The sequence below is a fragment of the Pyrgilauda ruficollis genome, unplaced genomic scaffold (genome assembly GCF_017590135.1).
Source record: "Pyrgilauda ruficollis isolate IOZ18807 unplaced genomic scaffold, ASM1759013v1 scaffold241, whole genome shotgun sequence".
NCBI classification, from domain to species: Eukaryota; Metazoa; Chordata; class Aves; order Passeriformes; family Passeridae; genus Pyrgilauda; species Pyrgilauda ruficollis.
Window position 1 is genome coordinate 90,532 of NW_024523723.1, and position 19,179 is coordinate 109,710.

At 52.9% G+C, this 19,179-nt stretch overlaps 2 protein-coding genes across 3 annotated transcripts; both read left to right on the plus strand.

Moving 5' to 3' along the window:
* Positions 1-1,576: 1,576 nt before the first annotated feature.
* On the plus strand, positions 1,577-10,261 carry TMEM209 (transmembrane protein 209). 2 transcript variants are annotated; one of them, XM_041470190.1, is made up of 15 exons: positions 1,577-1,675; positions 2,293-2,432; positions 2,544-2,602; positions 3,242-3,373; positions 3,827-4,065; positions 4,155-4,359; positions 4,866-5,041; positions 5,253-5,324; positions 5,808-5,904; positions 6,693-6,818; positions 7,311-7,408; positions 8,278-8,392; positions 8,480-8,577; positions 8,960-9,033; positions 9,173-10,261. In XM_041470190.1, the coding sequence occupies exons 2-15, from the start codon at positions 2,296-2,298 to the stop codon at positions 9,225-9,227; spliced, it is 1,683 nt and encodes a 560-aa protein (XP_041326124.1). In that variant the 5' UTR covers positions 1,577-1,675; positions 2,293-2,295; the 3' UTR covers positions 9,228-10,261. The 2 variants fall into 2 exon arrangements, 1 of the variants encoding a protein (XP_041326124.1); XR_005955372.1 differs by lacking the exons at positions 8,960-9,033; positions 9,173-10,261 and having other exon boundaries at positions 6,575-6,818; positions 8,480-8,575.
* Positions 10,262-12,069: 1,808 nt separating this feature from the next.
* On the plus strand, positions 12,070-17,554 carry LOC121355039 (putative cation exchanger C521.04c). The gene is made up of 20 exons (XM_041470189.1): positions 12,070-12,160; positions 12,455-12,601; positions 12,685-12,806; positions 12,902-13,010; positions 13,087-13,203; positions 13,345-13,412; positions 13,488-13,601; positions 13,734-13,919; positions 14,007-14,109; positions 14,194-14,335; positions 14,415-14,598; positions 14,674-14,773; positions 14,854-14,972; positions 15,112-15,149; positions 15,351-15,463; positions 15,548-15,696; positions 15,872-15,966; positions 16,195-16,273; positions 16,541-16,649; positions 17,006-17,554. Exons 1-20 carry the CDS (start codon positions 12,103-12,105, stop codon positions 17,077-17,079), a joined length of 2,226 nt encoding a protein of 741 aa, XP_041326123.1. The 5' UTR covers positions 12,070-12,102; the 3' UTR covers positions 17,080-17,554.
* Positions 17,555-19,179: the final 1,625 nt, after the last annotated feature.

The window sequence follows — 19,179 nt, forward strand, 5'->3', positions numbered from 1 at the left end:
GAGGCCAGAATGGGCACGTGTCCCCAGAAACAACAACTAGAAAAGCCTCAAGAATCATTAAATTTCAGTGGGGTCTGTCCATTTCTGTAAAATCCAGACCTTTGTCGTTGCTGCCCCAAATGATGCAAACCAAGATCCACTGTTGTAGCCTCTCTTGTGATTTTTAGGAAAAAAATCCCAGAAACTTTTCACATTTGGACAGAAACATTTCACTGGCATGGCAAAGGACTCCACTGGCAGCTCATCTCCTGGATAATCAGAGTTAATCATCTCCCAATAATCAGAATTAATTTGCCACAACGCCAATTTATTTTGGATTACTGCCGGGGGAATTATTATTTCTGTGAATGATGGATTGCCTCCATGTCCCTAATCTTGGAAATGCCCTGGATAAGGAATGAGTAGGGATTTCAGTATGTGCTTCACCACTTGTACACTTGGAATTCATTTTAGAAGCAGAACCCATATTTTTGATGTTTCTGGAAAATCTTTAGGCTTTATGTCAGTGTAATAACCCTGGCTGCAATGGAGCCATGTATTTCCAACTCAGTTTTCCTTAAATTAGGAAACCAAGACCTTTAAATTTGGAGGATTCCTTTCCATTTGCAGAAATGTGAAGTTACACCTGGACAAAAATTTGAAGTCACGCGTGTGTTGGAAACGATGTAACTTTCCTAATTAATATTTAAGTGGTCATTTTAATGATTTATGGGCGGTGCCCACTTTTAACCAGCACTAATAAAGCTTCTCCACAGACCTTTATTATTACTTTGATCATTAAATCATCGATTAAGTTTGTTAAAATAAATCCTGACAATCTTCAATGAACAGACCCAAAGAATTTGAAGGTGGGGCATGTGGGAACTTAAATTTACGGCAATTAAAGGTTATTGGAGTAACCAGAAAATTAGAGGAAATTAAAGCCTGAAAGGTTGGAGACTCCATGTCTGAGAAAAAAACAACAAAATTACTAAATAGCTTGGACCACAGTATAAAAAGTGAGGAAATGAATAGGGAACATTTTTTACAATAGTAATTAATGAAGAGGATCATGCAACTTAGAACGAATGAACATGAATTTGTTAAAATTCACAAAAAAGTGAAAAAGGTGTGTAGAGTGGCTCATGTGGAGGCCTGAACTTTGTCAGCCACACACACAAACCTTGGCCAAGAATAAATACTGTGACATTTTTAAAAAGAGTGCTAGGAGTCTTATTTTTCCCCACGGTTTTGGTGACACTTGTGCAGAAATATGAAATTGTGCTTGTACACCTACACAGAAATACGAAACTACACTTGCACAGCACACAAATAGACCTAAAACCTCTTAAAATTTTACCTGCTGTGGCAACATATTGCTCTGACAGGCATGGTAATGTGTAATTAAACAATTTAGCTATAAAGACAAGTAATAAAAAACAGAACGAAATTGTCCCCGTGAGGGCTCCTTCGCCCCCCCCAACATGGCGGCCCCCTCACGCTCTTCCCGCCAAAACCCGCGCGCGAGCGCCCGCCCCCTTCGCCCCTCCCCCGGCGCGGCCGGTGACGCGGCGCGAGCGCCCGCGCAGGCGCAGAGAGCGCGAGGCCGCGGCGGCGTGAGGGGAGCGGAGCCCCGGCGGGAAAAGGGGAAAAAACCGCCCGGGCTGAGGGGAAAACGGGACCGATCTGCGGAGAGGTGAGGGGAAACCTGCGCAGGGGGCACAGCCGAGAGGAGATGGGGACAGTGAGGTCTGCAGAGGTGAAATGTGAGGAGGGGGATCAGAGTGCTTTGGGGAGTGGGAGGAGCAGAGCTTTGGGGCGGGGAAAGAAGGGAAGTTTGAGAAGCGGGAGAGTTTAAATTTGGAGAGGGGGATCAGAGATGTTTGAGGAGCAGGATCATCGAAGAGGTATGTGCTGAGGGAGAGGAGGGCTTTGGATGGGGGAAAGGTGAACTTTGAGGAGGGGGAGAGGAGAAATCTGGGGAAGGGGTTGAGGTCTGGGGGGAGATGTGAGGGCTGCCTGCCTGGGACAGAGTTATCTCCTTCATATAAGGTGTTAGTGGCATAAAGGAGGAAATAAAATCTGTGGGTTTCATGTGACAGAAAATACTCTGTTACCTACTGAAATAAGTGAGAATTTTTGCTAAAAACACTGCTCTTGCCTGGAGGAGGCAGGAGCTTTCCCTCCTCCTTTTGAAGGACATTATTATTCAAAAATGAGGGAGAGGATGAACACTGTTCCTCAGTAACCTGGCTGAGACCTTCCTGCTGAGTAAGAATTGACAGATTTTGCCTTTTCCCTGCGTTCTCACAGACAATGACGCCGAATAAGAGCCCAGACACTTCCCTCATCGACCTGGCTGTGAAGATGAGGAAACAGGCTGAGACCAGGAAGGTGGTGCTGGCCTGGGGGCTCCTCAATATATCTGTAGCAGGCATGATCTACACTGAAATGTAAGCTAATGGTTCCATCTGATTCAAAGCAGCAAAGAGTCCACCCTGTGCAGCCCTAAATATCCCCCAGGATGGAATTGCTGCTAAATTCTCCCTTGTTTTGCTTTTCAGGACTGGGAAACTCCTAAGCACATATTACAACATCACCTGCTTTCCACTCTGGTACATTGGTGAGTCGTTGCAGCATTTAAATCAAATTTCAGGAATGTTCTTTACTCGTTTTTATTGCTGGGAGGTTGTTTTTATGGCAGGTTATTTTTCTGTTTGTGTTTTAAACCAAAACTTTGTTTTGCTTTCTGTGATCTCCCTTGAAACTGCTGGAGTTCCATCCTTTTAGGGGCAGATAAGGAGTGTTAACAGCCTCCTGTCTGTGGTGAATGGGCAGGAGGGACTTAGTTAATGTGTGAAATCTTCCTTAATGTGTGGGTTAAGGCTCTAGAGAGCCTTAGGTTATTTTCCTGCTGTGTTGTGCTCTGGGTGTGGGTGATATTTTACAACAATTCAAGTTGATTTCAGAGGAGGAGACTCTAAGCTCTGTCAAACAGGATGGAAAGAAGCAGGAGTCATGAGATTTCCTTTTTGGAAAATAACAATCCCGTTTTAAAAATTAAATTTTAAAACGTATAAATTAATTTCAACACTGAGGAAAATTATCTCCAGTGGTTCTTGTCTAAGAAAGTGAAGAAATCTTGGATACTTCCCCAAACTGGCAGCACTAATAATGACCTTTTTTAACTAGACATAGCCTGGTTTTACAAATGATGTAACTTTTGCTCAAACCACGACAGAAACTCGTGTGTTTCTTGCAGAATTTGCCCTGGCAGCCCTGTTCAGCCTCAATGCCCTGTTTGATTTCTGGAGGTACTTCACCTACACAGCAGCACCAGCCAGCTTGGTGACGAGCCCCAGCCAGCAGATCATGGGCTGGCTGCGCAGGGCAGGTGGGGAATAAACCCTCTTGTATTCTTTTCCATGGTTTTATTGTTGTTCCTCCAGTCGTGGGTGCTTTATTTGAATTGTCTCCTGACAGGAGCTGTAAGCTGAGCTGGGTGTTTGGGGCTGTCCTGTGCAGGGCCAGGAGCTGGGCTCCATGCTGTTCCTCACGCTGTGGTTTCATTTGTGGCCCTTTGAGGTGGAACTAATTGTGTGTTAGATAATTGAGACGTTGATTATTGTGGTTCAGAGGAGAGCAGTGGGCAGGTGGAGGAGCTGCTGGGATATTGGAGAAGCCCCCAGCAGGATTTACCCCGAGCTGGGCTCACAGGTCTCAGTTTCATCTGAGCTCTGTAGGCAGCAGCTTTCCAGCGTCCCTTTTAACATCTCTAAAATCGCCTTAAACATTGTTTAAATCCAGAAGGGCAGTTTGGGTGACCCTGCTGCTCGTTCCCTTGCAGCTGTGCAGATCACCCCTCCTCGGGAGCCGGCGGCCAAGCGAGTGCTGTCCCTGACGCCGTCCCCGCCCATCCAGGGCCAGTGTGTGCTCAGCTACAGCCCCTCGCGCTCGCCCAGCGCCAGCCCCAAGTTCTCTGGGGGCTGCCTGAGCGGCTACAGCCCCCAGCTCCAGGCTCTGGCAGGGACCAGCCCCTCCCACAGCACCTCTGTCACCTACTCACCCGGCAGCAGCTACACTAAGGTAATCACCACCACGCTCCCAATGCCGCAGCTTGAGCCTTGTCAGTGAAAAGAAATTAATTGTTTTGTTTTGTTTTGTTTTCTCTCAAGGTTTCCAGCTTCAGCCACTCTCCCAATGGATCTCCCTATTCCATGAGCGTGGGGGCTGGGGACAGCGGGGGGATCAGGTCTCACTACCGATTCTCCCCCATTCTGTACAATAATTCCACCTACAAAGATGACTGTATCACAGATGTCAAATCCCTGGACACCTTCCTGAGGAACGAGGAGGAGAAACAGCACCGAGTTCAGCTGGGTAAACTGGGGGGTTTGCTGGGAAAAGCTTGGCAGGGAGGAGGTGTTGGTTTGATCCAGTGTGATGGGAGAAGTGCCAGTAAAAAGGTACCATTCGTTTATGGATCAGCTGTGAGCTTGGCAAAGGACCTGCTCCTGGGGAGCAATTGGGGTGAGAGGTAGAACCCACTGTTTCCCCTTCAGGCAGTTTTCCTCCAGTTATTCCTTGGAGCAGGATTTAAGCATGGGAATGCTGCTGGGTTATCTCTGTGGCAGTTGGTGGCTGTAATGGACAGAGATAAGATCACCTTGATAAGAGGGGGGTTTTGTCCAAGACCTTTCAGATAAGGGGCTGAATCCAGGACATTTTTCTCCTGGGTTGGGACAGTCAAGATAAGGGTAAATGCAGTGTTTCTGCAGGGTGACTTCAGTGACCTGAAGTCACACTGACCTGTTCTCCCCGTGCTGTTTCTCCAGCATCACTTGGCAATAATTGAACTTAACTTCTTAATGAATGAATCTTTCCAGGAAGCTCAGATTCCAGCTCTCCCTCCAGCAGCCCAACGTTTTGGAACTACAGCCGCTCCATGGCAGACCACGCACAGATCCTGAGGAAGTTTCAGTATCAGCTGGCCTGCAGGTCCCAGGCTCCTTCTGCACACAAGGATGAAGCTGATCTGACCTCCAAGCAGGCTGCAGAAGAGGTAAATTCCACCAAAAAAAGAGGTAAAGAGGGAGAGATGTGATTTCAAAATGCACCTTTGTGCAAAGGTTTGGATTTGAGCTGGGTCAGGAATGTTGGGAAAAAAAGTTCTGCAGCATTCAGCCAACTCCTTTCTTTTGCAAGCAGCAGGGACTGTCACAGACCCTGCAAACTCTAGGGTTCTCATGTGGATTTCATAAACCTTTCCATAGGTTTGGGCACGGGTGACAATGAACCGGCAGCTCCTGGATCACATGGATTCCTGGACAGCAAAATTCAGGAATGTAAGTCCCTCCCTGAGGAGTTCCAAGTGGGAAAATTCCTCCATGTCCTCTGTGCCTGAGATGGGAAGGGTTGCAGTGCCTGTCTGAGGGTTGGGGTGGTCTGTCACACACAAATCCCACAAATTTCTCATCTCCCTGCTATCCTGAACCAGACAGGAGAGGGACTGGATCCTTCACTTCGTGCTTGGAGGGCTGTGATCCATAACCCCCTTTCCTCATTGTCCAGAAAAGCTGTACCTGATACAGATGGGTTTTCCCAACTCCTATACATTGAATTTTCTGCCTTTTCAGAAGCTGTTAAAGGGTCACTTAAATTCTGCCTGGGCTGATAATTAAATGAAATTATTTCCCTCCCTGATTGGCTTCAGTGTTTCTGTTGAACTGCTTTGTGGTTGTGGTGGGGTGTCTGTAGGGTGTCAGCTGAGGGGTTTATTAAACATTCCTGTTGCTTCTGAGCTTGGATTTTCCCCTTTTCCCTCCCAGTGGATCAATGACACCATTCTGGTGCCGCTGGTGGAGGAGATGGAGTCTGTGAGCACTCAGCTGAGGAGGATGGGCTGCCCAGAGCTGCAGATTGGAGGTAGGATCAGCCTGGCAATTCCCTTGGAATGGGTGTTACATAAATGAGGTCTGGGGAGTGTTTTTGTTCCATTTCTGCTTTCTTTTGGTCGTGTCTTTGTTCCACCTCCTGCGTTTCTTTAAGCTGGGAAGGTTTTCTGTAATACTTCTATAAATATCAGTGCTTGGACACTTGGGTACAATTCTTAAATGCTTCTTTTTTCCTCCCATAAATTAAATTTTACAGCTCAAATTATCTATAATAATTGATTATTAATCAGGCAGAAAGCATTCCAAAGACAGATGTGCTGTAAATTCTCAAAATTTGTGTGTCCCAAAAGTCTCACTGTCTCCACTGCTACGTGCTTTTCCAAGTTCTTCCTTCAATTCACCCACCTCCTGAAAGAACAGGGTTTTTTAAATTCTGTAAATTTTTTTAAAATTCTGATGAACTGGGGTTCTGCTTTTCATGTCAGGTTAGGATTCTGCAGCAGCTGCTTCTCCTGTTGTTTCAAATTAACAGAGCAGTGGATTTGACGTGCTGCTTTTTAATTAAATGCCTTTTTTGGGTTGTTCTTAGAGTGTTTCCTCCAAAGCTACTGTTGCAAAGTGCTTAAAAAACGCAGATGCTGCTTTCGTTTTCACTTTGTTTCTCTCCCACTGCTCTTTAAATTCCTGTTGCTTCCTTGTAGCTGCTGTGAAGGAGGTTTGTGCTGCTCTGTGGCAGCTGGGCTGCCGTGTGGGGTGTCGGTGTTTGCAGCCCGGCCGGGGAGCAGGCAGGGCCCCGCTGAGGCCGAGTCTCTGTTGCAGAAGCCAGCATCAGCAGCCTCAAGCAGGCAGCCCTGGTGAAAGCCCCGCTCATCCCCACCCTCAACGCCCTGGTGCAGTACTTGGATCTCACCCCGAACCAGGAATACTTGGTGGAAAGGATCAGAGGTTTGTGCTGTTTCCAAACGTTTCCATACTGCGGGGAACTCGTTGGCTCCGTATCCAAGAGCAGCTGTCCCTGCATGCCTGCAGTGTCCAAGGCCAGGCTGGACAGGGCTTGGAGCACCCTGGCACAGTGGGAGGTGTCCCTGCCCAGGGCAGGGGTGGCACTGCATGATCCTTCAGTTTTCCTCCAATCCAAACCATTCCATGATTTCCTCCTGCCTCCTCAGGGTGCAAAGGGATTGAATCACTTGATTATCCACAAACATGATCCTTAGGTTTCCCTCCAATCCAAACCATTCCATGATTTCCTCCTGCCTCCTCAGGGTGCAAAGGGATTGAATCACTTGATTATCCACAAACAAAAATCATCCTGTAATTCACCCCTTTGACCAATATTGTACACCAAAAACCCCGTTTGTTGAGCTGCACTTCCAGCCCCCAGGAGGTGAAGGGCTGTTGTTATCCCAGTGAAGTGAGTAACTGCTGTAATTGCAGAGCTCTCCCAGGGGGGATGCATGAGCTCCTTCCGCTGGAACGGAGGAGGGGATTTCAAGGGCCGGAAGTGGGACACGGACCTTCCCACCGACTCCTCGGTGAGCTTCCAGGCACACCTGGACCCCAGGGGTGCTTGGGTTTTGGGATAGGGCTTGGAGGGAGCAGCCAGGAAGCCTTTGAGGAGCATGGGAAAATCAGAAAAGCACAGCTTTGCTGCTGGATAATTAAAGAGATTCCATTGCTGGAAGTGGAAAATCAACATTGAAATAGGATTTGATTTTCTGGTTGGGAACGCGGTTAAATATTTGGAATTGTCCAGCTATGGAGCAGCTCTGAGTGTCCTGATAAACAGGAAAAGTGAAAATGAAGAAGTTTTGACATTAATTTAAGGCTATTAGCAAAAAAAAAAAAAAAAAGACAATTTCACATTTTTCTTAATCGTGGGTGATACAATGCTCTGAGGTCCAAGGTGCATATCCCAGATTTTTTAAGATTTGTGGCATTTTTTTTTAGCAAATCCTCTGTTCTCCCTTCCAAACAGCGCCTGTTGGGTATAAGGAACACAGAAAGCACCAGATCTCAGATAACTTGATGTTACCCACATAAAATATTGAGAGCTCTCCAGAAGGGGTTGAAACCCCCTGGCTTTCAGGATCCCAGGACTTTATTTCACAATTTTGTCATTCTTCAGGCTTGTGGCCAGCCCAGGCTTTGCAGTGACTTTCATGAGGGAAAGGGAGAAGTTTCCTTGCAGGGTTTGGGGTGGGCAGAGCTGGTTTTTGAGCTCCTCTGCCGTTCTCAGCCAAATCTGAAATTGGTGATTTGGGCATGAAGCTGCTCCTAAGGCTGGGGTTAAACCAGCATTGTAACTATAGATTATCAAAGGCTGGGATGACCTGCTGGGATTAAGGGAGGGAGCTGCTGGCTTTTGGGGCCCTTGCAGTGAGATTTGGTTGTGTTTGCCCAGATCCTGATGCACGTGTTCTGCACTTACCTGGACTCCAGGCTCCCGCCTCACCCCAAGTATCCTGATGGCAAAACCTTCACTTCCCAGCACTTCATCCAGACTCCAGATAAACCAGGTACTGGGCTGGCCTGGAGCTGCTCTTTTCCTCTGGGATCACAGCAGCACCTCTGAAACCTGTTTTTTTAATTAATTTTTAATTCAGACACTTCAAACGAAAACGTGTTCTGCATCTACCAGAGCAGCATCAACCCACCCCACTACGAGCTGATCTACGAGTGCCACGTCTACAGCCTGCCCAAGGTACAGGGCTTTGTTCTCCTCCTGCTCTCAGCAATCATTTCCAGGGCTCATTTGGGGTCTTTTTAAATCCTACACACGTTTGTGTCCATTTACACCGAGGCTGGTCCAGCTTGGTCTTTGCCCAGCACGTGCTGCTTGCTCTGCTGCTGAATACTGCCTGAGGTGTCTGTTTAGGAGACTGGAGCTCCTAAGCAGGATCTTCCTCTTAGTAATTTTCTGCCAATTTATTGTAAAACCCCAAATCCCAATCCCTGGTGGGTGATGTCACTGATGTCACCCCTTGAGGCCAGTGCAAATTCCGAGGGGAAGTTCCAAATTAGGAAAATCCTGAGATTTTTAATTGTTTTGATTTCTAAATCCGTGTCTCTCTCTGTGGCTCCAGGGCAGGAACAACATGTTCCACACCTTGCTGATGTTCCTGTACATCATCAAGACAAAGGAGTCTGGGATGTTGGGGTAGGTATCCCAGGGAGCAAGATGGGAATGGTGTCAGACCAAAACTACCCCAGGGGGGTGATAATTAATGGTGCTAAAATCGAATTAACAGCAGCTTTTAAATGGAAATGGCTAATTGTGATTCCTTTGGGTTTTGCAGGCGTGTAAATCTGGGTTTATCAGGAGTCAACGTCCTGTGGATCTTTGGGGAATAATGGAACTGTGACTCAAACATGGCCGTGCTGCAATCCAGGAGAATTAAAGCTCAGCTTTGTGCACAGAGGGAGGAAGTGCCTGCAGTTGCCCTGTGGATTTTGTCGAGGCATTACATGGAGTATTTCACTGTGGGAATGCTCCTGTGAATGAACTCCAGGCAGGAGTTCTCCTTCCTGCTCCTCACCTCCAGCAGCCCTGTTAGACTGAGCTTCACTGATCTCAGACTAAACCAAACCAAACCAAACCTCCTTGGAAGGTGCAGCTGCAGCCTCCCCAAGGCTGTGCACAGCTGTGAGCACTTGGAGGGATAAAGCAACTTGGACAACTTCAGGATCCAAGAAATTCCAAGTCTGGAAGCTCAGACTCAGTTTTGCTTCATTTTAAAACCAATTATTTTTATCCCTGATTATTGGTGTAATTGTGATTTCTGACCCCTCAAGATGTTCCTGCAGCTGAAAAGGAAAGACAAAACCATGTTTGTCTTGCTGAGTTCAGCAAATAAGAATTTTACTCCTATTTTTAATTTTTATTTTCGTTGTTTTGTACAACGTAGGTACCCAGGTACCTTCACTGCCACCAACTCTCACTGCCTTTGCTTTTGAATTTAATTTTCCTTCAGCTTTTTTCTCTAATCTGGGAGCTTTATGCACCCTGGTGGGAAACCAGGCCCTACACACCCACAGGTTTTTGGGAATGTCCATTTTTTTTTGGTAAAAGCACTTGGATTTGCTTCAAAGAAAGGATCAATCAATATTTGTCAAATTTCTCTAAGGGGCAGGGGGAGAATTTGTTGTAAATTCTGGTAAATGAGTATTTTAGAAGTGTATATAGGACATGAACACATGGAATCATTGTACTGTATTTTTTACTGAGGGGAGGGAAAGAGGGATTTTTGGAACTTGGCTGTTTTTTGGTGTGAACTGATTGGTTTTGGTGACTCTGTCTCTCTTCCCTGGGGGACCTGGGTTTTTCCAAGGAACTGGTAAGAAAGTGGCTCGTTTGGTTCTTGTATTAAATGAGTTTGTTTATCAAACACTTTTTGGGGTTTTTCTTGTGTTCAGCCTGACCACGTCCATCCATGTACCACAGAGGAATGCTCAAGAACCACATTTAGATGGGTTTTACCCCAAAGCTCTCCCCTCGAGGGCAGCACAGCCCTGTGATGTCCATCAATCTCACACTTGAAGTGCAGAAATCCTTTTTTTCACCAAAAAGTGGGGATCCTCAGGAGGAGCCCATCCCATGGGGCACCTTTGGGTGCCCTGGGCTCTGCAGCCCCAGGACCCTGCACGCTTTTGGGGTACCCAGAACCCAAATTCCTCTGTGCTCCCAGGATCCTGCACAGCCTCTTCCCACATCCCCCACATGGATCCTTCTGCACCCCAAGGGATCACAGATCCCACTCCCTGTGCACCCCAATGGATCACACATCCCAGTCCCTGTGCACCCCAATGGATCACACATCCCAGTCCCTCTGTACCCCAAGGGATCACAGGTCCCAGTCCCTGTGCACCCCAATGGATCACAGATCCCAGTCCCTGTGTACCCCAAGGGATCACAGATCCCAGTCCCTGGGTACCCCAAGGGATCACAGATCCCAGTCCCTGTGTACCCCAATACTCTGTGCTTCACACTCAGTCCCTGTGCACCCCACTGTGTCACACACCCCAACAGATCACACCCCTCAGTCCCTGTGCCCCCCACTGTGTCACACACCGCAATAGATCACACTCCTGAGTCCTTGTGTACCCCAATACACTGTGCACCCCAAGAGATCACACATCCCAGTCTTTGTGCACCCCAATACCGGGTGCACTCTGCTCCCTGTGCACCCCAATACACCACAAACCCCCCTCTGTGTGCACCCCCATGTATCCCACACCCCAGTCAGTCCCTGTGCTCCCTAAAACCCATCCACCCTGCTCCCTGTGCACCCCAGCACATCACACACCCCAAAGCACTCTGCACTCCCAGCACAGACCCCAGACTCCTGTGCACCCCAGTCCTGGTGCCCCCTGACACCCTGTGCACCCCAAATTCATCGTGCACCCCGTTCCTGCTCACGTTCTGCACCACAGACCCTGCTTCCCATGTACCCATCCTTGTGTACCCCAACACTGCACACCCCCTCCTTGTGTACCCCAATTCTTCACACCCCCTGCTCCCCGTGTACCCCAACACTGCACGCCCCCTCCTTGTGTACCCCAACTCTGCACACCCCCTCCTTGTGTACCCCAACTCTGCACACCCCCTGCTCCCCGTGTACCCCAACTCTGCACACCCCCTGCTCCCCGTGTACCCCAATACACGGCACACCCCAGATCTTGTTCATTCCGATCCCTGCGCACGCCCCATATCCTGTGCACCCCAATTCCCGGGCACCCCGATATACCACGCATCCCACATCCCTGTGCCCTCTGGTTCCCCAGCACCCCAATATCTGCACCCTCTCACCTGTGTACCCCGTTACACTGCGCACTCCACTCTGCACCCTGCTCTCTCTGCACCCCAAAACACCGCACATCCCGCTCTCCCTGCACCCCAAAACACCGCGCACCCCGCTCTCTCTGCACCCCGTTATTCCACGCACCGCCTTCCCCGCGCATCTCGATCCCTGCGCACCCCTTTCCACCCCGCACACCCCAATCTCTGCATCCTCTCACCTGCGCACCCCAAAACACCCGCACACCCCGATCCCCGCGCTCCCCCGTTCCCGCACCGTTGCCAGGTGCATCCCGGCCGCGGCGGGGGCGGCCCGGCCCCTCCCGCCGGGGCGGGGCGGCTCCCGGGGGCGCGCATGTCCGGCCCCGCCCGTTAAATTCCGGCGGGCCGGGCCGGGCCGGGACCACCGGCCCTGCACCTGCTGCTCTCGCCATGGCCACTGACGGTGAGCCCGGCCGCCGCCGCCGCTGCTGCGCGCAGGACACGCCCGGTGAGCTCAGGGGAAGGGGGTGGGCACCGCCGGGGGTCCCCGGTCCCTGGGCACCGCCGGGTCACACCCCTCCCGAGCCACACACCGGACACCGAGCGGGATTTCCGCGCCGTGTACCGGGTACTGGTGGGGTCCCCCCTCCTGAGCATCCCTGGGTACCGCCCTGGGAGCTCTGTGTCCCCCCTGCGGGCTTTGGGGACCAAGGTGACAGCCCAGCACAGCAGCACTGCGCTGTCCTGGAGTCCGGGCAGGGTGTGGGGATGTGGCCCCAGTGTGACTCCAGCAGTCCCGCAGATGCTCCCAAGGTCCCGGATTCCCGCGGTGACAGTGACGGCTCCCGCCGGGGCTCCCTCTACGACCGGCACTGCGCTGCCATCAACAATGCGCAGGGGGACCTGGGGGACCTGGGCTGCCACCTGCACCGTCCCCGTGTCCCCCCAGGTAGGCCGGCTGTGGGGTGGGCTGGGTGTGGGGCCCTGGGGGGTCCCACACCCGCTGTGACACCCCCTGTGTGTCACCCACAGCCACGTCCACCCCGTCCTGCTGCCAGCAGCACTCGGAGGAGGTGTGCGAGAGCTGCGTGGTGAAAACCACCCTGACGGCCGAGAACGCCGTGGAGGCCAACAAGCTCTCCAACAACTACAAGGTGGGTGGGGGCACCCATAGGTGCTCCTGGAGGGCTGTAATGGGTTTTAATTTTCTTCCTCTTCGCTCATCCCAAAAAAACTCCTCTCTCTGCAGTTTGGCTTCAAGAAATGGAAGAGCCACGTGACGGCGCGGCCGTGGGAGGACCGGTCAGAGATTGTCAAGGAGCTCTACTCAGACCTCAACATCATCCGAGGCTCTGGAGGTGGGTGGCCTTGAGGACAACCCAGTGTGATTTGGGCATGTGACAATGGTCCCACCTGGTGCCTTCCCTCCTGCAGGGTCCACGCTGACGTGTGGGAATGTCCTTTACCTGCTGCTCTTTGGCTGGTGGCTCTCGCTCCTCTACGTCCTCGTGGCTGCCGTGATGTTCATCACCATCATGGGGGCTCCTTATGGTGAGTTCCAAATTTGGGACCCCCCCATGTGAGGGCTGGATGAGCTCAGAACTGCACCGGTGGGTGTTGGGGTCTCCTGGTTCCCTCCTCCATGGAATGTCCCTGTAGGTGGAAGGGACACTGATGGCTGTGTCTCCACAGGCAGGCTCTGCTGGGACCTGGCCGGGTATTTCCTCTGGCCCTTTGGCAAAGTGATCCAGAAAGTGGAGGTAAGGGTGCCTTGGGAGCCCCTGGGGGGGTCTTGGGGTGCCCCATGCACACCCTGACACCCCCCTTCTCCCCAGGTGCCCAAATCCCATCAGGCGTGTGAGGCCGGCGTGGGGGAGAGCTCAGCCCTGCTCGGGGGTCCCACAGCGCTCCGCTGGCGCCCGCGGTGCTGGGTGGGCACTGGATACTGGGTGAGCCCCATGCTGGACCCAGTGACATCACCCCTGGAGCCCCCAGCGGGTGGGCAAGGTGCCCGTGGGCCCCTTCCCTCCCTGGGGTCGTTGTTTTTGGGGTCAGTCCCTGAAGGTGACCTCTGTTAACAGCACCGTGCCAGCACCGCAGTGTGGCTGTGCCTGGGCTACCCGCTGCTGGCGCTGGCCCACGGGCTGGTGTGTGTCACCGCGTGGCTCCTCATCGTCCTCATCCCCGTGGCCAAGCTGAGCGCCCGCGCCGCCTCCCGCGTCCTGCTGCTGCCCCCGGAGCGCGTGCTCATCCGCTGCCTGAGGATGGTGAGCGACTCTGGGCAGGGCCAGGGTCCCACACCCCGCTCTGGGGGGGGATTTTGGGCTGGGGGTGACCCTCTTGTCCCCCTGCAGACAGAGGTGCCTCTGGAGGGAGAGGTGATTCTCTGCTGCTACCGCGCCGCCAACCCCTACTACTACAAATACGCCGTGGACGGCATCAACGTCTTCGCCGTCAGTATCCTTCCGGCAGCTGGGGGGGACGGGTGGGCAGCACCCCAAATCCACCCCGCTCTGCTGTGTCCTTGACTGGCCGCCCCAGACCTGCTGCCACTGGTGCTGGTGACGCTGGTGCTGGGCTACGTGGACAGCCCCAACCACCTGACCGGCTCCGCCGTCAAGTTCACCTTGGCGCTGCTCTCCATCATGCCCCTCTCCTACTACATCGGCATGGCCATCGCCAGGTGAGAGGTGACGGGGGACACTTGGTGGCGAAGTGGGGACACTCCAGCCCTGCTGTGACAGCTTTTTCCTCCTCTCCAGCATCTCAGCCCAGAGCAATTTCGCGGTGGGAGCGGTGGTGAACGCCACGTTCGGCTCCATCACTGAGCTCACCTTCTACATCACCGCCCTCATCAAGGGCTCGCGGGAGGGCAACCGCTGCTACGCCGAGGTGGTCAAGTCTGCGTTGACAGGGACACTGGTGGGCTGTGTCCTCTTTGTGCCGGTGAGACGGGTGGCACTGAGAGCTGGGAGGGTGCTGTGAGCAAAGCACTGATTTTTTTGGGGGGGTTTTCTCCAGGGTCTGTGCATGGTGATCGGGGGCATCCGGCACCAGGAGCAGCGGTTCAACAGCCGCTCTGCGGGTGTCAGCTCGGCCCTGCTCTTCCTCTCCGTGGGAGGTGAGTTGGGGACAGGGGTGTCCCCAGGTCTGGGGAGGTCTCACCAGGGTGGGTGCCAGCTCCGTGTCCTGTCCCTGCAGGTGTCTTTGCTCCAACGCTCTTCTCCAAGGTGTATGGAAAGCTGGTCTGTGGCGAGTGCCACAACGTCACCCAGAACCCGCTGGGCCACTACCTCTGCCACAACTGTCACTTTGACCTGGTGAGTGGGGACCTGGACCCCCAACAGGGGGAATTTGGGGTCAGGGATGCTCTGAGCCCCCCTGGCTCTCGTGCTGGGTGGTGGCAGCAGGGCTGTCCCTTGTCCCCCGTATCCCTGTTGACAGACGCTCTCTCTGCAGATGGACAACAACGGCACCCTCTACTACAGCCATGTCCAGTGAGTGTCCACTGTGGAGGGGACAGGGCTGTCCCCACACTGGGGTGGCACCTTCTGGGTTAGGTCATGTTCCTGCATCCCTCCCAGGGCCCCACTCCACCCCAATGATCCAGCGCCCCATTTCCTCATCCCCAGGGGAAGTTCCCTGGGGTGTCCATGCCAGACCCTGGTGGCACTGACAGTGTCACCTGTGTCCCACAGACCCCTGGTGTACACGGTGTCCATCCTGCTGCCTGCTGCCTACCTCATCGGGCTCTTCTTCACCCTCAAAACCCACACACACATCTACGACATCCACATCAGCGACTGCCACAGTGAGTGTCCCCAAATGTCCTGGCTGCAGGGCCAGCTCTTGTCACTGCTCTGGAGTGTCCCACACGTCTCTGCTCTCTCCCCAGTGCCTGGCCACCACCACAGTGCCGTGGTCCATTGGTCCCGCTGGCGGGCCCTGGTCATCCTCCTGCTCTCCACCCTCTGCATGTCGGCCTGTGCTGACCTGGCCACGGAGCACATCAGCCCCATCCTCACCAACTCCACCATCTCACAGGTGAGCTGCCTCTGCCTGTCCCTGAGGACCAAGATGTGCCCTCCAGGGATGGGGACCTGCCCTGGCTGCAGTTGGAACCCCAAAAGGACTGGGGGAAAGATGCTGAGATGCTCTGCACACTTGGCCAGGGCCTGGATGTGCTCAGGCCCAGGCTGATGTCACCTCTTCCCTGCAGTACTTCATCGGTGTCACCGTGCTGGCAATGGTGCCCGAGCTGCCAGAGATTGTCAATGGCATCCAGTTTGCCCTGCAGAACAATCTGAGCTTGAGGTGAGATGGCTCCAAGGATGAGTTTTGGGGTGGTTCCTGTGCCTGTCCTAATCCCATAACTGCGCCTTGGTGCCCATGATGGGCTGCCCAGCCACTGGTGGGTCAGTCTGTGTCAGCTTGTCCTCAAGGAGATTAGTCACCCAAAAAACGGTGTCAGAACTGGGATGGGCTCTGTGATTTGGGATTTTCTCACCCAGAGGCAGACCCTAAGCTGTCCTTCCTCCCCAGCATTGAGATCGGGAACTGCATCGCGGTGCAGGTCTGCATGCTCCAGATCCCCATCCTGGTGCTCTTCACCATCTTCTACGTGAGTAGCCCCAGGACAGCCCGGGGGGACCTCCTGCAGCAGGGTTGGGGACACGGTGTCCATGGGACATGGAAAGGACACAGCTGCCCTCGCCAGTGTCTCCTCTCTGCTCAGTGCAGGGGAAGTGGGGTCAGATGTCTCCTGGTGCTGTCCCCACCCTGGGGACGTGGGGCAGAGGGGGTTTAAGGGGTGACACACAAGTCCCCAGACAGAGTCAGTGTGGGGTTCTCCTGGTTGGCCATAAACCCCAAATCCTCTTCCTTGCAGCCAACCAACTTCACACTTGTCTTCAGTGACCTCCACGTCTACGCCAGCATGTTCAGCGTGGTGCTCATGAACTACATCTTCATGGATGGCAAATGTGACTATTTCCAAGGTGACCACCTCCCACAGGGCTGCTGTGGGACTTGGAACATCCCTGTATTCCCTGGGATGTGGGATGGGAGGCTCCTGGCTCCAACCCTGGGATCTTTTGGAGCTCTTGGCATGTGGTGACCTGAGCGATCCTGGGGTCTTGGTTGACCATCTTGGAGCTGTTCCCCTGCAGCAGCTCCAAGGGGGATCACTCCCATTTCCCCCTTTAAAATGTTTTAAACTCCCTTTTAATGGACATTTTGTAGAGAACCATGGAAGTCCTCTACAGGGGGCTAATCCAGACCACACCAGGCCTTAAACCCATGTCCCTCCTTGCTCCAGGGAGTAACTCCCTCCACCCCTCTCTGTCTGCCCCAGGCACGGTGCTGGTCATGGTTTACTTCATCCTCCTGGCTGTGTATTTCTTCGCCCCGTCGCCCAGCGGCTGCTGAGGTTTGGATTCTTGGATTCTCCTTTCTCCAACGCCCTCGTTGGGATCAGCACCCATCAAGACCTTTTCCAGTGTCTCAGGGACTTGGCCGGGCTGGCTCCGGTCTGGAAGCGCCGTTCCTGAAGCTCCTGCTGCTGCTGGGCTCCCCCTGTGGGGCTTCAGGGATGGGAAGGGTGGTGGCAATGGGGTCGCTCCCGAAATGAGGAGCCTCAAAACACATCACACAGGCATTTCCAGCCCACACTCGAGTGGCTGGAAGGAAAACTGTCCTTAGAGGAGGGTCTTGAAGGGGATTTCTGCGTGTCTCGAGGACAGACCCCTCCCTGGGGATGTGCTGCACTGGGAGAAGGTGCCTGAGAAGTCCCTCATCCTCCCAGGCCTGGGAATTGCACACGGGATGTTTGATGGCACCAGAAAAGCACCCAAAGGTATTTTCAGCTGTTTTGTCATTAAAGCAGTTTTGTACAAATCAGAAACAAGTTTGTTTCTCCTTAAATGAGCCTCAAGTGCCAGCCTGGGCCCCTCTGTGGCCACCATTCCCTGTCCTCTGTCACCTCACCCCAGGGACAGAGCCAGCAGGGGTGGCTGTGGGCTCCAGCTTTCTCCATGACCCTCCCAAAGTTCTAGCTCATCTCCAGCCTGGTCTTCTCTGACTGTCTTTGGCCCTCCTGGCTTTGAGGGCTGTCCCAGACTCCTGAGAAGGTTCAGGGATGCTCCTGGTGTTGTCCACAGGCTGTGACAGGCTGGGGACATCTCCCTCCATGCAGGGAAATACTGGTGGATGAGGTGAGAGGACAAAGTTGGGGCTTGGACTGATTTATTATCTTTTAAAAACAAAAAACAATCCCAAAGCAAAACACTGACAGATCCATTAACACAGGCAAGGAGGCTCTGGTGCCTCTTCCCCCTCTCCTGTTCCATCAGGATGTCCTTCAGCATAAAAACTAGGGAGTGCTGTCACAGGAGCCTGGGACTCTGACAGGATGGACAGCCCTGAGTGAGGCAGGAAGCAGCCTGGGACTGCTCTCCTTTGTGGGGAAGGCAGCAGCTCATTAGTGATTAATGAAGCTGCTTTATGAAGCCTTTTTGTTCTCCTAGGGAGGCATCAGCAGGGCCAATCCTGCTGTCTTTAGTCTGGGACATTTGAGAGCATTTCAGGGTGAGTTGCTGATGGCAGGACATGGAAAAAGGATGGGAGGGAGAGCAGAAGCTGTAGGAGAACCTGCTCAGTGCCATCATCTTACTGAGATTAAACAAAACATCTCTTCTGGGGCAAGGGCTGCTCAGGAATTCTGTTCTGAGCTGGCTTTCCCTGTCTCCTTGCATCCTGTCCCATCCCAGGCAGCCCTGTGGATGCTCCTACCCCTCTCCATCAGTTGCTGCAGGTGCTGGATCCTTTCCCTCTCCCTTAGGGAATTTTTAATTAAAGTCTTTACTTACAGGCAGTAGCCCAGCAGCAATTAAAGCCCCCCTTCAGCAGGAGCTGTGAGCTCAGTGCTTAAACCAAGTCATTTTTTTAGGATGAGCAGCCTCTCAAGATCTTGTGTCCCTCAGGGAGCAGCCAATGGAGGTTATGGAATGGGAAAGACCCCTGGAAAATCCATCAGTGGGTGGTGCTTGTACAGCTTTTATCAGCAAAAGAGAAGTCCTTGGACCTTTGTGGTTATCTTGGTGATGCTTTCCCAGCTGCTGGGGGTGGAGGGATCCACAGGGATCAAGTCCAACTCCTTGCCCTGCCCAGGACACCCCAACAATGCCACCCTGGCCCTGAGAGCTTTGTCCAAATGCTCCTGGGCCATGCCCATTCCCTGGGGAGCCTGGGCAGAGCAGGACAATCCCCTCCCCTGCTGCTGTCCCTGATGTCCCCAGGACAGAGGTGTCCCTCCTGGCTCCAGGCACTGCTGTCCCATCACCCAGGACTCCCAGATCCCTTAACACAGCTGCTCCCCAGCTTGTCCTGGACGCACTTTGTTCAAGTCTGAACATTCCATCTCCTGGCTTTCCTGGATCATGCAGGTGGGTTGTGCTGTTTTAGCAGGAAATCAAGGTGGCCAAGCAGGACTTCCCTCTCCTGAAGCTGTGCTGGCTGTGACCCCTTGTC

What these genes read in the sequence shown, in the direction of transcription:
- TMEM209 (XM_041470190.1), top strand. Translation starts at nt 2,296, where the DNA reads ATGACGCCGAATAAGAGCCCAGACACTTCCCTCATCGACCTGGCTGTG. An exon ending in CCAAGCAGGCTGCAGAAGAG is followed by an intron (nt 5,042 to 5,252) that starts GTAAATTCCACC and finishes ACCTTTCCATAG; the next exon opens with GTTTGGGCACGGGTGACAAT. An exon ending in AAGGAGTCTGGGATGTTGGG is followed by an intron (nt 9,034 to 9,172) that starts GTAGGTATCCCA and finishes TGGGTTTTGCAG; the next exon opens with GCGTGTAAATCTGGGTTTAT.
- LOC121355039 (XM_041470189.1), top strand. Translation starts at nt 12,103, where the DNA reads ATGGCCACTGACGGTGAGCCCGGCCGCCGCCGCCGCTGCTGCGCGCAG. An exon ending in AGCTCTCCAACAACTACAAG is followed by an intron (nt 12,807 to 12,901) that starts GTGGGTGGGGGC and finishes CTCTCTCTGCAG; the next exon opens with TTTGGCTTCAAGAAATGGAA. An exon ending in GCTGTGTCCTCTTTGTGCCG is followed by an intron (nt 14,599 to 14,673) that starts GTGAGACGGGTG and finishes GGTTTTCTCCAG; the next exon opens with GGTCTGTGCATGGTGATCGG.